Source organism: Patagioenas fasciata, chromosome 7 (genome assembly GCF_037038585.1).
Source record: "Patagioenas fasciata isolate bPatFas1 chromosome 7, bPatFas1.hap1, whole genome shotgun sequence".
NCBI classification, from domain to species: Eukaryota; Metazoa; Chordata; class Aves; order Columbiformes; family Columbidae; genus Patagioenas; species Patagioenas fasciata.
In genome coordinates this window covers 15,798,091-15,811,363 of record NC_092526.1, presented here as the reverse complement: position 1 = coordinate 15,811,363, position 13,273 = coordinate 15,798,091, and the positions used below count along the sequence as shown (strand labels likewise).

General features: G+C 38.2%; 1 protein-coding gene across 4 annotated transcripts in view; it reads left to right on the top strand.

Moving 5' to 3' along the window:
- The window catches only part of MAP3K2 (mitogen-activated protein kinase kinase kinase 2), a 51,963-nt gene extending 42,340 nt beyond the window's left edge, over positions 1–9,623 (top strand). For all 4 annotated transcript variants that reach the window (XM_071810889.1, XM_065840677.1, XM_065840678.2 and 1 more), the window contains 4 exons: positions 1,615–1,746; positions 2,908–3,037; positions 4,117–4,294; positions 6,058–9,623. In XM_071810889.1, the coding sequence (XP_071666990.1) occupies positions 1,615–1,746; positions 2,908–3,037; positions 4,117–4,294; positions 6,058–6,283 (666 nt within the window). In that variant the 3' untranslated portion in view covers positions 6,284–9,623. The remainder of the gene's footprint in view (positions 1–1,614; positions 1,747–2,907; positions 3,038–4,116; positions 4,295–6,057) is intronic.
- The last annotated feature ends 3,650 nt before the right edge of the window (positions 9,624–13,273 follow it).

The following is a 13,273-nucleotide window of genomic DNA, read 5'->3' as shown; positions in this document are numbered from 1 at the left end:
ATCTTGTAAGTCTCAGCAACTGCAGAGCCGGCACCCAAAGTCCTGAATTAGACTCTGTAGCCAACCGGAGCTGGATTCAGTCTGTCACTAGGCCTTAGTTCGCAGGGATGACCAGCAAGGTCCTCTCCTAATGTCAGCCATGAGGAAAAAAAAGGGACGAGATCCTTGTGATCTCCCACTTTTATATGAAGTATTCACGTGAATGGAATGTTCTACACCATTGGTCAGTCTCTCGGTCATCAGTTTTCTCGTTGCCCCTCTCGCGAGATGTCCATCCGTGCTTATCAATAAGTTTGCATTCCATTGCTAGGTTTAACCAAAACATGTGTTGGGTTCTCCAGGAAAATGCAACTAACATGAAGGCTTTAGCTGACAGGCAAATTCACTAAAAGAGAAACTTGTTTTTTAACAAAACCAGGACAAATTTTCAGACTTAATTTGGGGCAGTCTCAGCCTCTAAAATTAAATGATCCGTTATGAAGTGTGCTCTGAAATGGATAGTTACTTACATTTAAACTAGTATAGGAATTAGAACAAGTTCCATTTATAAACAGAAAAATCTATACTATGAATAATTTAAGTGTTTCTGAAAATAAATTCTTGATGCTATTTTGTTTGGCTATGAAGACAGTTTGAGATTGTCTTTTTTTTTTACCTTTTTTAAAAAAAACATAACAAAAAGACACAACCAAGGAACTAACGAACCCAAACAAACAAAAACACCAAACAGACAAACCCACATTTTGAACATCAGAGCTAGCTACTGTTACTCACTGTGTTTCTCTCTGAAGAGCAAGTGTTTCATTGTCAGTTTAATCTCTGTCCAAAGTTGAATTCGCCCTTCTGTATATACTGGACGCTTGAGGAGAGGAACTGTTTAAGAGTAGCACTGATCTTCCATTTATTTTTTCCCCAAACTATACTTGCTGCTTTTTACAGGGTGGAAAAAGAATCATTACTTTTCCTGCATTAGGACTGTGTTCTGCACTGTGGGGAGCAAGGCTGGGGAGACCAAAGGTGTAGGCGTGATTGCGAATTGAGTGGCTACCAGTTATAGTTGCTGCTACTAGTGATGTAAGATCAAGGAAAAAGCCAAGAATCATTTGTACTGTAGAATTCTAGTGTAGTTGTTGTTGCTACTTCTTAAAAATGTAGCAAAACAACTGAATATGCTTTGAAAATGTTAAATTTAAAATACTGTAATGTCTCCTGTAGCAACAGTCTTGTGACCTCGCTTGCCAATGTGTGCCTCTCAGCATCAAAAAATCTGTTTTCCCTCTAACCTCAGGAGTATAAGGGCATCAGTAATAGACTGTGATGGATAAAATGTAAGTTTTGACAAAAGACTTCTTGGTGAAATTTGGAATCCAGAGAAACAATGAAATAACAGCAAACTCATTGCAAAGTCAGTTTTTAGAAAAGCCATGGTGGTATGTTCCTGTTTTAAAATGTGAGCTTTACATAAGCTTCGAGAGTATTTTGTTACCCAGTTTACATGTCCCTTTAGTGTGTGCATACTGTCCTGCTTAAAAAAAAAAAATAAATCCAAATCCAAAACTTCATTATTACTGCATCAAGCATGCTACTACATTGTGTCTGGTTTTTGCCTTGTAGGAAGTAAATGCACTTGAATGTGAGATTCAGTTGCTGAAAAATCTGCTACATGAAAGAATTGTTCAGTATTACGGCTTCTTGAGAGACTCACCAGAAAGAACACTTTCTATATTCATGGAATACATGCCTGGGGTAAGCAAGAGAGCCGGTCCACTTCAAGCATTGTTTCTACGCAATGTGATGAGCACCTGAGTAGGCAGCGTTTGCAGAAGTGCACACAGATATTAATGGCTTATACAGGTTGAAAACAGTAGCCAAAGATGGCTGCTGGCAAGTGCTTTCAGTAACCCGTCTCCTCCATTATTTGTTTAGGTTTTCAAAATCACAGTAGTTTGTACAAAAGTTCTTTGCATTTCATGTTGGCATAAGAAGTGCTTGGCAGTGCCTTTGAAAAGACAGTATTACCATTAGTAAACTCTTGAATCTTCCTGGTTTGGTTTTGTTTTGTTTTTCTGTGGCCCAGCTTGTGCTGTTGTGTAGTCACCATCTCAAGTGCTCAATTATTTTGGAAAAACAAAAAGTAGCTAAGATGGGTGTGGGAATAAGTGCATACAGAAAATAATCTTAGTGGTTGGATTTCTGTGTGGCATTTTGGTACATGCTGAACTGTCTTTCTGCTGTTTTGATAAGAAATATTATAAGGTCAGAAAACTGTAGATTTTCATTTTCTTACCAAGTGGGGTGGCTGCAGGGAGTGCTGCTGGAATTTTTGTGAGATTTGGAGGACAGTGTCACAGAAGTAATCTTAGCAGATTGTAACTGTGTGACAAAATCAGCTTATACAGAAATAGTTACAAAACCATGAATTTTTGATTTAATGTAATTTTAAGCTAAGACTTACCTATTAATTTTTACATAAAGCACCATCCTCCCACATGTGGTGGTTTTTTTCTTGACAACCTTTATTTTTTCCAGAGTATAAACTAACCAGGATAAATGGCATGTGTTTTGTCCAACTTAAGTATCACCATTTAACCATCAAAAAAGTTGAGAGTGGTGGTTAAGTAAAAATACTACTGTTCTTTTTCTGTATGTCACACTGGAACTATTCAGCTGCTTGACAGTTTTAAAGTAAATAGCTTAACATTTCAGTGTATGACTTTTCTGTGAAGCCTCTCTTTTTTGACAAAGTTCATATTTTTCTCAGTGGAGGTAAAACTGCACCTGTGCTTTTACGTTCATCTAGAGAAGTATTGCAACTTCAAATGTCTACATTTCAGGCATAAATTTCACTGAAGTTCAACTTGTGATTATAGAAATGTTACAGTGTTTTACATTCTTTGTTTTCCATAGGGTTCCATCAAAGACCAACTGAAATCATACGGAGCACTCACAGAGAATGTGACTCGTAAATACACACGGCAGATTTTGGAAGGAGTTCACTATTTGCACAGTAATATGATTGTCCATCGAGACATTAAGGGTAATGATAAGTTCCGTGCACCGTTCAGTGCTCTTAACTACAGATTATTATGTAGTCTTGTGTGAAATGCTGAAATGTAATCAAGTTTGAAATGCCGAAATACGGGCTTAAAATCAGGGAGATTGCTTTCCATAATTGATTCTTGTCACTGTTGTAACCTGTGGTAGAAAAAAGAAGCATCTTTTTGATGTTCTAGCAGACTTCTGAAAATGTTTCCATAGTCTCTGTCTGCAAAACAATCATGATACATTTATTTCTGATTTTATTTTAGTATTAATAATTTTGAATATATCGAAGGATGATGTCATTACAAATAAATAAATGTGCTGAGGAAAGCATCATTACTCTGAAGTTTGGTTTTATGGAGTTTTGTTTCATCAGTTATATAATTGCCCAGCACTTCACTGATACAAGGAATTACTGGCAGAGGTGACCAAATGCCTCAGTTTTCTTCCATTTTACTGCCAGGAAACCTGAGGACACAGCCCTGTTTATGTTTTGCAGATAGGTGACTTGCAAGTGCTCTGTAAGTAAGTTACAAATACATGGGAAGATGGTGACATGCAAAATAGATGTGTTGAACACAATGCAGTGGTATTTCTGAAAACTTTTATGATTTTCCTTTTGCTTTGTATCAGTAGGATTTTCTTGCAAAAAATGTTGAGATGTCAGAGTCAGTTTGTACATGCTTGTCCAGATAAGTGTTTTAAACAAATCTGTAACACAGTTTGAGATTGTGCTTCAATATAGTATGAAGACCTTTTCAGTTGTGGGGAAACTTCTCTCCCATGTATTTTTATTTCCCATGTACAGTACATTCCTTATTTTGTCAGGAAGGCTTTACAAAGTGACTGGCACTGCCTGGAAAAGGCCGAGCATGCAAACCAATGTGTACAATTCATTATTTTCTGAACCCTGGAATAGGGTCATAGGAACAAGCAGAGAAAGTAAATTCTCTGGCTTGAAATCCTAGGCTGATCTTGCATTGTATGTATCAATCCAAACTTTTGTTACCACTTTCCACACCAAAATGTTAATGCGCCTTTCATGAATGTAACGCTGTGTTTCTTTCATTCCAGGAGCAAACATTCTGCGAGACTCAGCAGGCAATGTGAAGCTTGGTGACTTTGGTGCCAGCAAACGACTGCAGACGATCTGTCTCTCTGGTACCGGAATGAAATCTGTCACAGGAACCCCATACTGGATGAGTCCAGAAGTTATTAGTGGAGAGGGGTATGGCAGAAAAGCAGATATCTGGTATGTTAAAAAAGAACTTCTCTACTGAAAGGTGTCATTTCAGAATGGGCTGGTTTTCCACAGAGTGTAGGTGTTCATTATCTGAAGTTGGAGTGTTTCATTCTGGGGTTTAAGCCAAAGAAGGTGGCGGGTGTGAGCACTGACAGTCATATTTGGAAAGTTTAAAACTGCAATATGGGAGCATTTCATTTGACGGCTCCTCAGCCCATTGATTTAGGCGTCATAAGAGAATCCTTTGAACCAACCTTGTATGAAGTCAGGATTACCAGACTGTTTGTAAATCATGGAGAGGTACTGGATGAAAGCAACGTGTCGAACTTTGAAGCATCAGTTACGTCACTGTCCTGTAATGAAACTTTAGCACTACAATACCTTTGATGGAAGGCAGAAAATGAAATAGTAGTCCTTGAAAAAGTGAGCACATGAGAATGAATTAGCCAGATTAAAAATGGGAGGTATCAAAAATGATTTTAAGTTGTTACTAAATATTTTAAAATTAAGAGGGAAGAGTAAATTTCAAAATGAAATGTTTGTGATACAGTGTGTAATGTGACATAGCTCCAGCTCAAAGGACAGATGACTTTAGCGATTAGACTCCTTGCACTGCAGGTGATCTGTGAACACACAGAATCGTGGGTTAGCAACAGTGGATATGCAGGAGTAGAAACGCTTCACGTGTTTAAAAAGGAACCACATTATATCCAAACAATGGTAATACTTTTAATGTCAGGGAAATTAATTTAGCTTGTTTTAGATTACTTAGTAATTTTTCTACTATACTTGAATAATAGAACAGCCTTATAGAGTTCAGGTAGTTGACTTGTTCAACTCTGAAGGATATGTATTGAGGTCAATACATGTTTTTGATGGAGAAAACTGGTTAAAACTAAGAAAAAATACTGAAGTTGGACTGTCATTCAGTAAATCCTTATTGTATAAAGAAACATACCTCTGTCTAACCATAAAACTTCTTTCAAGCATCTCGAGAAACTGTAAAACTTCCTGAAAATTGTGAAATTATTCCAGCCTATCCATTTTGCAATATCATTTTCATGTTATTGAAAGAGGCTGATCTCGCAGGAGTCATGGAATGAAGTTTTTCTAGCCATATGTGTGGCCTTTGGCCTTCCAAATTCTTTAAACATAGGCTTTGTAATCAAAGATTGTTTAGGGTCTTAAAATTTTGTTTGGCAATCTAAGTCTATTTCCCTCTTTTAGTTGAGAACGCTAAAAATACCACTGAAGTGTGGTTTTAAACTTATCAACTTCCATGTTTGCACATTATTCATTGGTGATAACTTGTGCGTTTCTAATGAACTAGCAGAATACTTGGTATACTCTTACTCCAGAGCATTCCTGTTCCTTTGCATTTGTTTGGCCTTCGTGAGCAAGAAGGTTTTCAGGTGCATTCAAATCCTGCAGGTCTCCGAAGAGCCAGGGACAAGGGTCATGCAGCACGGTCCCTGTGTCAGCCCGCTGGGCGCTGCACAGGGCAGGGACACAGCGCAGCTGGTACCGCCCGGATAAACACCCCGGAATTGCAGTAAAGTGAAGGTGTAGGCAGGGTTTGTGTAACTTTGAGTTAAAGTGTATAGCTGTACGCGCAGTTTTCTTAAACACCTGTTTTCCACTGAAGTGGCTCTGTAGAGTTAAGCAGATTGCTACGTATTTGTGGTGTTTTAGTAGCTCTTTGCTGTTTCTTGTATTCCTAGAAGGGCACGACTGTGTTGTAACCTGCTGTTTCACTTCTGCCTCTGTTTCAGGAGCGTAGGTTGTACAGTGGTAGAAATGCTCACAGAGAAGCCCCCGTGGGCAGAGTTCGAAGCAATGGCTGCCATCTTTAAAATTGCCACTCAGCCAACCAACCCCCAGCTGCCACCTCACGTCTCCGACCATGCTCGGGATTTCTTGAAACGGATTTTTATCGAGGCCAAGCTGCGACCATTTGCAGATGAACTGCTAAGACACACGTTTGCACACTATCACTGACAGCCTGCCTCAACTCAGCTTGCATCTACTGCATTTATTTTCTATTTGACTGCACTTTTATTTTTTATTTTTTATGAAAAAAGGAGAAAAAAGACAAGAGAGAATATTCTCTTGAATCTTTGTTTCACTTAGATTGTAAACAGTCTAAAATTTTGTATCTAAAATGAGAATCTTTTCTCCCCCGCTCCCACCAGGACTAGAACTTTTTATTTCTATAATGTACTGATGTGGTTCATGTAGATAAAGCACTTTAGTACATATTTGTTCCTTATTTAAAGGGGAAAAAAAAAGACAAATGCTTGGACAGTCAGGAACTGTGTGACTTTTTCTGACACCGCTGACTGACTCAGGGTGCAGGGAAAAATAGACATGCAGCTAAAGGACAAGAAGGTTACTTCTCTGTGATTGTGCTTTATATTGTAGGTACTTGCAGCAGAGAGTTCTAAGTTCTTATTATATTTTAATGTTTTAATTGGTTTCTGGATTTTACAGTTTAATCTGGAACACATGGGTCTGAGAGTTAAAGATAGAGCTGGAAGAACTTGGAACTCTTTGTACAGCAGCGTGTCTAACCGGTACTTCTACGTGACCAAAAGAAAATAACAAAAAAAAGAACTCAACACTGATGTATTTGTTAGAGGTTTTGGTGTAGATCTATCATGTTATCTTAATAGGAAAACAATTACAGGTAAGCAGATTATGGACCCAGACTCCTAGAAAGTACTATACTGCAAGGGAAAAACTTCCATAATAGACAAGAGTCAGCTGTGGGATGTAAATAGTGAGGAGAAAGCCTCCTGCTGTATCTGCCAAAGAGAACCTCCGTTGCATAAGCTTGGAGGGAGACGGTTATCTTAGATAAGAAAAAATAGTGACATTGGGAGTCAGTTCTCCTCCACAATCCCATGAATGGCTGGGGGGGAAGGGGAGTGACTAATCCTTGTGCAGTATATGAGTTACTTGATTCAGAATGAGCTGTAAGAAATGTTTTCAAAGCTGTCGAGAGGCGCTGGGATGGAATGTATGTCAACATCAAGTGCCTGAATAATATAAACTCTTCCTATTATGCACTGAAAATATTGTTTTAGTAACACAATTCAGTCATCTAGGATGTGTTGAAAATTCCTGAAGTACAGTTAAACATCTTTTAACACCAGGAATAAGTCACTGAGAAAGATAAGACTCCAGTTATATTTTTAATAAAGTAGCGATGATGAATCCACATGAACAAGGAGGCACAGCACAAAAGATTGTACGAATAACAGGCAAAAAGCGCAAAGAGAGCCAACAAATAAATAACGTGAGTGTGATTACTCCAGACTGATAATCCTGATGATTGGTGTTTGTCAGATTTCCAACTGTCATAAAAAGTGTGTTAATCACTTTTTCCATTTCTTAAAGGGTATAATAAAAGAACAAAGGTAAAACTCTGAAATAATGCTTCTTGGTTGAGAAGCCCAGGTACTGATCAGGTGTAGTGAATAAACTGACTTTTCACAACAGAAAAGTCAAACTATCATATTTTTGTAGAAGAACACAACATAAATAATTTAAAAGGGCATTTGGAAATAAACTATTGGACTACAGAACTGAAGTAACGTATATTGTTTTGGATGATTCATTGCTTGCTTTGTTGTTTTGTGAAGGCAGAGCAGGCTGGTACTGTGAGCCGTGTCCGCTCTGACAGGGCTCTGCCTGTTTTGCATCTTTAGAGGACTATCAGAATCATGAAGTGCATGGAGATAGAACAATAAGCTTACCCATTCCCATGGTAGTACACTCATGAGATTTCTGAATTTGTGCTGCTAACCTGCAAATTTTGGACCAGAGCATAAGCAGGAGTATGGATCTGTCCTAATCACTTCACCTGTAGTGGAGTCAGAATGATTTTTTTTTTTGGGGGGTGGGGGCGCATCTCTCCTTAAGACTGATAGTGATGGCTTCTTTGATTTATGTGAGTATTTCACCCAGCCTATACTTTTCTCAGTCAGGGTAGCAACTGTGCAGTGTTTCCTGAGCATGGGAAGAACTAATCAGAGTAGGGAAGGGTCAGAAGGCTACAAGAAAAGTCATCTTGGACTGACTTGGGTTTTTCTGCGTCTCTGCCACTAGATTGAAGCTTAGGAAAGCAGCCTTTGAGAAGAATTGGTATGTACTCTGCTGTAAAGGACCTTTGCTTTATAAACAAAATGTAGTGACAGCAGGGATGGGAAGCTTAATGTAGAGCCTAATAGTTTATTTAGGTAATTTAAAGATAATATAGCTTAAATGACTGATTTCAAACAGTTTAAGAAGGTGCCAAAACCAAGGTGAAAGTGAGTATAAAACTCAGTAGTGGACAATGATAACCTGAAAAGGTAAGGAAATCTTATATTACCAAAAAAGGACATTAAAGGGAAAATGTAACCAGGTTTATCTGTAGTGTTCATAACATTTAAATATATTATTCTAAAAAAGAAACTGCACTTCTCTGAAGCTTGAAAATTTTTGGAATCTAGTTTTCTTATAATGTGTCCTTTTTGTGAGACAGTGCTGGCTCATGTATATTGCAATATCACTTCCTCATTGTGATTTTTAATTACTGAGTAATTGCTTTTGCTGCTTTTGTGCCTTTTCTAAAAAACGGCATTTAGTCATGACAACGGTAAGCATTTTCGTGCCAGGAAAAATGGAATTTGCAGAACGCATTTTCCTTAATTTCTTTGACATATCAGAAGGCTGCCAATGTAAAGATGGTACTTCTTAAAATTAACATGAATTTGCCAGTTCAAATGATTCTAGTAGAGCTGTGTTAATTTAAAAAGATTAGGCTTGAACTGGGTTTTTTTAGGGCTATTTTTCACCCTATGGAGAATTTTTGTACTGACATAAGCAACTTTCAATAAATTAGATGGTTATTAACATAAATGTTTTGAGCTACAAATAAAGATGAAGGTAAATCAGACTTCTACCAAAAGGTTAGGTCATGTTTATCCCATGTAGGATAATGTAGTAGAACAAGTCGTATTACGTAATTAGTACCGCTGTACACAGTGTCTGTAAAACACTTACATTGACTTCTGGCATAATAATGAGCAAACCTTATTTCTAAAATTTAAGAGGGTTTGTGGAATCGCATGTTTAAAGCTATGTTGGAGGAGGGTTGCGGAGCCAAGCCCCCTGCTCACAACTTCTTGTCTCTTACTAACAAAGACAGCAGTAGTTTAGAATCATGAATTATTCTTAATTGTTGAATCCGGTGATTAGAAATTGGCAGTAAAAAAAAAAAAATCAAAACCCAAACAAAAAAACCCACACAACCAACTGCTGCAGGATTGTTTTGCTTTTCTGTAAATGCCACAATGCAGCTGTGCTCCTGAAAAATAATGATCACTGTTCACAGTGAGTATGCATATTTTCAAAGGACTTATCTGCTAATGCATTCATCACTCTGTCACACGTATTAAGTAACAAAAGCTACTTCTGTAGTATGGTTTTAATGGTGTAACTAACAGTCCTGTCAGAGCACGACTGAAAGTTTCAGTTGTGTTAGAGCAAGTTGTTTAATTTGGGTCATGGGACTATCCATGCAAGGACTTTAAGAAGTGTTAATCTAAAAATTGTAAAGTTAAATCTACATAGATTTTTTTTTTTCTTGACAGTTTAAATAGTCTTAAAATTTTAGCTTGCTTTGCAATTTTCCAATCTTTTTGGTATAACAAAATGAAAAGTTGTGTTTTATAGCTCGTGCCTTTTATCTGTATGCCTTAATTTTGTTCAGATTTGAACACCATATTGAAATATGTCATACAATTCCATGTCACCAAAACGGTCTTAAGAGTAGAAGATTTTTCAAAGTGCCCAAACCAGAATTCACCTAACTGCATTGAAAAGTGTACTTTTGTTATAATCTGGTGCAGAGATTTAAATTGAGAATTTTAAGAAGTGATCTTTTGGACCACTTCTTGAGGGCTCCCTGTGCTAACACTGGGTTTGTGTTTGCTGTTTGGGGATGGTATGCTGATGTGCATACCAGAAGCAGGACTTTTCTGCACACTCAGAAATCCTGTTAGAGTCGAGATGCAGCTCTGGGTACCAGACTGGGGGTTTCTGCAGGGATGGCAGCAGAGTTCTTAATGGACTTCAAGTCAGTCATACATTTGTGAGCACACACGGTTCTGCATTAAAAGCTGTTTACTCACAGTACACAGGAGTTATGATGTGTCTAAGGAAATCAACAGATTCCTCAGTGAAATCGTGCCCATTAAATTCTTTCCTGTGCCTTTTGGATACTCCTAATCCTACCGTTGTCTTGACTGAAGGCCTTACAGCACCTGTAGGCACAGTGCAGAGCAGCAAGTCGTTCCTTGGGACAGCACAGAGCAACGTCTGACTGCAGCTCCACAGACATGAGCAAACTGGTCAGATCTACTGTTAGTTATAACTAATTTCTTTTTAAATCTTGGAAGTCTTAGTCACTCATATAGAGAAGCATAATATGTGTGCTTGAACGCAAGTCCCTATGATGTCTCTAGAGGAGCAAAAGTGTTAACTGCCAGTATAATTTCTTTTTGCTGGTAACTTGCTGTCTTGTGTTAATGACAAGTCTGCAGTGTAAAATCACATACAATTACCAAAGCTTTTCTGTGCCCATATACGTGTAGCCAAAAGTGATGTTTCATGGATTGGTACTGTTACTTATAGGTACATACATATCTGTCAGTAAGCTATTGCTAACTGGATAAAGCAGGTACTAGTAAAAAGTGATAGACACTGCCCATATTTAAGAGATTTGGGTGTTTATAGTTGTTGTGTTGATGTGCAAAATTTATGCCAGCATTAAAATGAATACTTTGTTTTATAAAGCTCTCTTTAACTTACTGTTATCATTCTAAAATTAATGCATAAGCTTGGTGACTAAACCTGGTGACTTTTATAGCTAGGTTTGAGCTTTGAGACATGTAAGGAATGCCATGAAATAGATCTGTGACCTGGGTTGCTGCGTGCTGTACTAAGAACATGTCAAAGCTGCTGGGGAGCAGTCGGCTTGACATGGCAGCCAAGTGTCACCCACAGTTACCAGGGTGTCCATCCTGCTCTCAGCAGAGGGGATGGGCAGAATCGCTGCCGCCCCGGGGCTTCTGAATCAAAATTTTTTATCAGAAACGAAAGAGCTCCTTTCTCATTTTATTTCCCCCGCTTGGCTCGCACAGTTTGTTTCTTTATAGTTGGCATAACTGAAATACTGCATAGGCGGTGGCCATGGATGACTCCTGAATAAGATGTGAGTTCACGTACAGCTTCATAGCAGAGCCCCGTCGCTTGAATTGGGACACTGCAGCTCCCTGCTGGCTGGAGCAACCCTTGGGTTTTCTCTGGCAGTAAGTACATACAGGTATGGATTTGAGGGGTAGATGGGGTGGAGGAAAAAAAATTTCAAAGCTCTGATGCTCACAGTCATGCTTTGGCTAGGTCTTTGTATTCATAAACCTACTTTAAAGGGAGAGGAACTGGATTAAAACACGTTGAAATTGTTTCTGATGGTTCAGCCCTTACATTGAGTCCACCAGTGAGGATTGCTGGAGGTCAGGGGTTTCTGTTGAGACAGAAGGAAAAGGACGCTCTAACTTCAGAGTGGGTCGTCGTGGGAAATATTTCAGAGGTTTCTCATAGTCTTTTAACCCAAAACTAGACAATCCTTTTCCCCAGAGGTTACAGAATGTGGAATTAAAACCAAGGATTGTATTTTCTATTCTGAACAGGCATTAGACCATTGGTTCCCTAGTGTTTGTTGTTACCCATATAAAAGGTGGTGTCATCCTAGACGTGGAACAATTTGTTACAGCACAGGGACCTGGCAGGAGGCAGATAACAGAGTATCGCTGTAAATACGTCAAGGAGACTTAGGTGAGTTGGAGCATAGGCTTTTAGTTTTCATGAAGCTATGGATAAAAATTTGTAAATTTACTCTTAATCTAATGTACATTTTTATGTAGCCATTAAATTCTCTATTTAATCTATCAGTTTCTCACTGTAAATGTTTTTACTCTCAGTTGGATGCTGGGCACAGTTTGTAATGTATGTACACAAAGGTGTTTTTTTTCTATCAACGTTGACTTTTTTGCACATTTTTGGAAATATTTAATTTGTACACTGATTTAATACTCTGACCAATTGTTGATGGATGTATGAGAATCACGTGTGTGTGCAATGTACTACTGTCTGGATGTATGGATTTTTTTATTACTTTTGAGATGTTGCTACCAGTAACTGCACTGCTGTTGCTGCTTTACATGGAATATCTTGTGTATAAAAAGATAAAAACCATTTTTAAAATTAGCCTACGGTTATCTTGGTTGAGGAACTCAGGAGTTGAGCGTTGCTTACTAGTTCCATTGGTCTGACAACCTTACAAACCTAAAAAAAAAAAAAAAGGAATAATTAAAGAAAAAAGAGGCGAAACCCCCTTGTAATTCTGTGTATGCATCGAATGTGTGCGTGTATATATATCCCAGTAATCTTATTCCACAATTTTGTTTCTACATTTTTATGAACTTGTTTTTTAAGGGTACTATGTTTAGTTAGAATAATTAAATATATAAAAGCTTTCAGAGATGATTTACTAGATAAATATATTTTCAGCTGGCTGATGTTCAAAATATTTTTTTAATTTTTGTTTTTAACCATTCGAAATGTATTTGTATTTCCAAAATCAGACACGAATTGTACTTAGAAATATATTAAAACACTCTGTAGGGACAACGGTGTGATTTCTCTTTTAAGAATTTTGTATTTTAGAACAACGTGCATTGTCAGTCTCATGCCCGAGTTTCCTACTCGTTTTTGTTTTTTTAATTTAAAAGTACGTTTGCGGAAGCCTGTATCTTACTGTTTTAACCAATTTCTCCGCCTCGGCCCGTTCTTTCCCCGCGGGCTGGCCCCGTTTCGGGGTGCCCCTGTGCGCTGTACCCGAGCCGCTGCTCCCCCCCCCCCGCCCGCGCGTTGCACGCA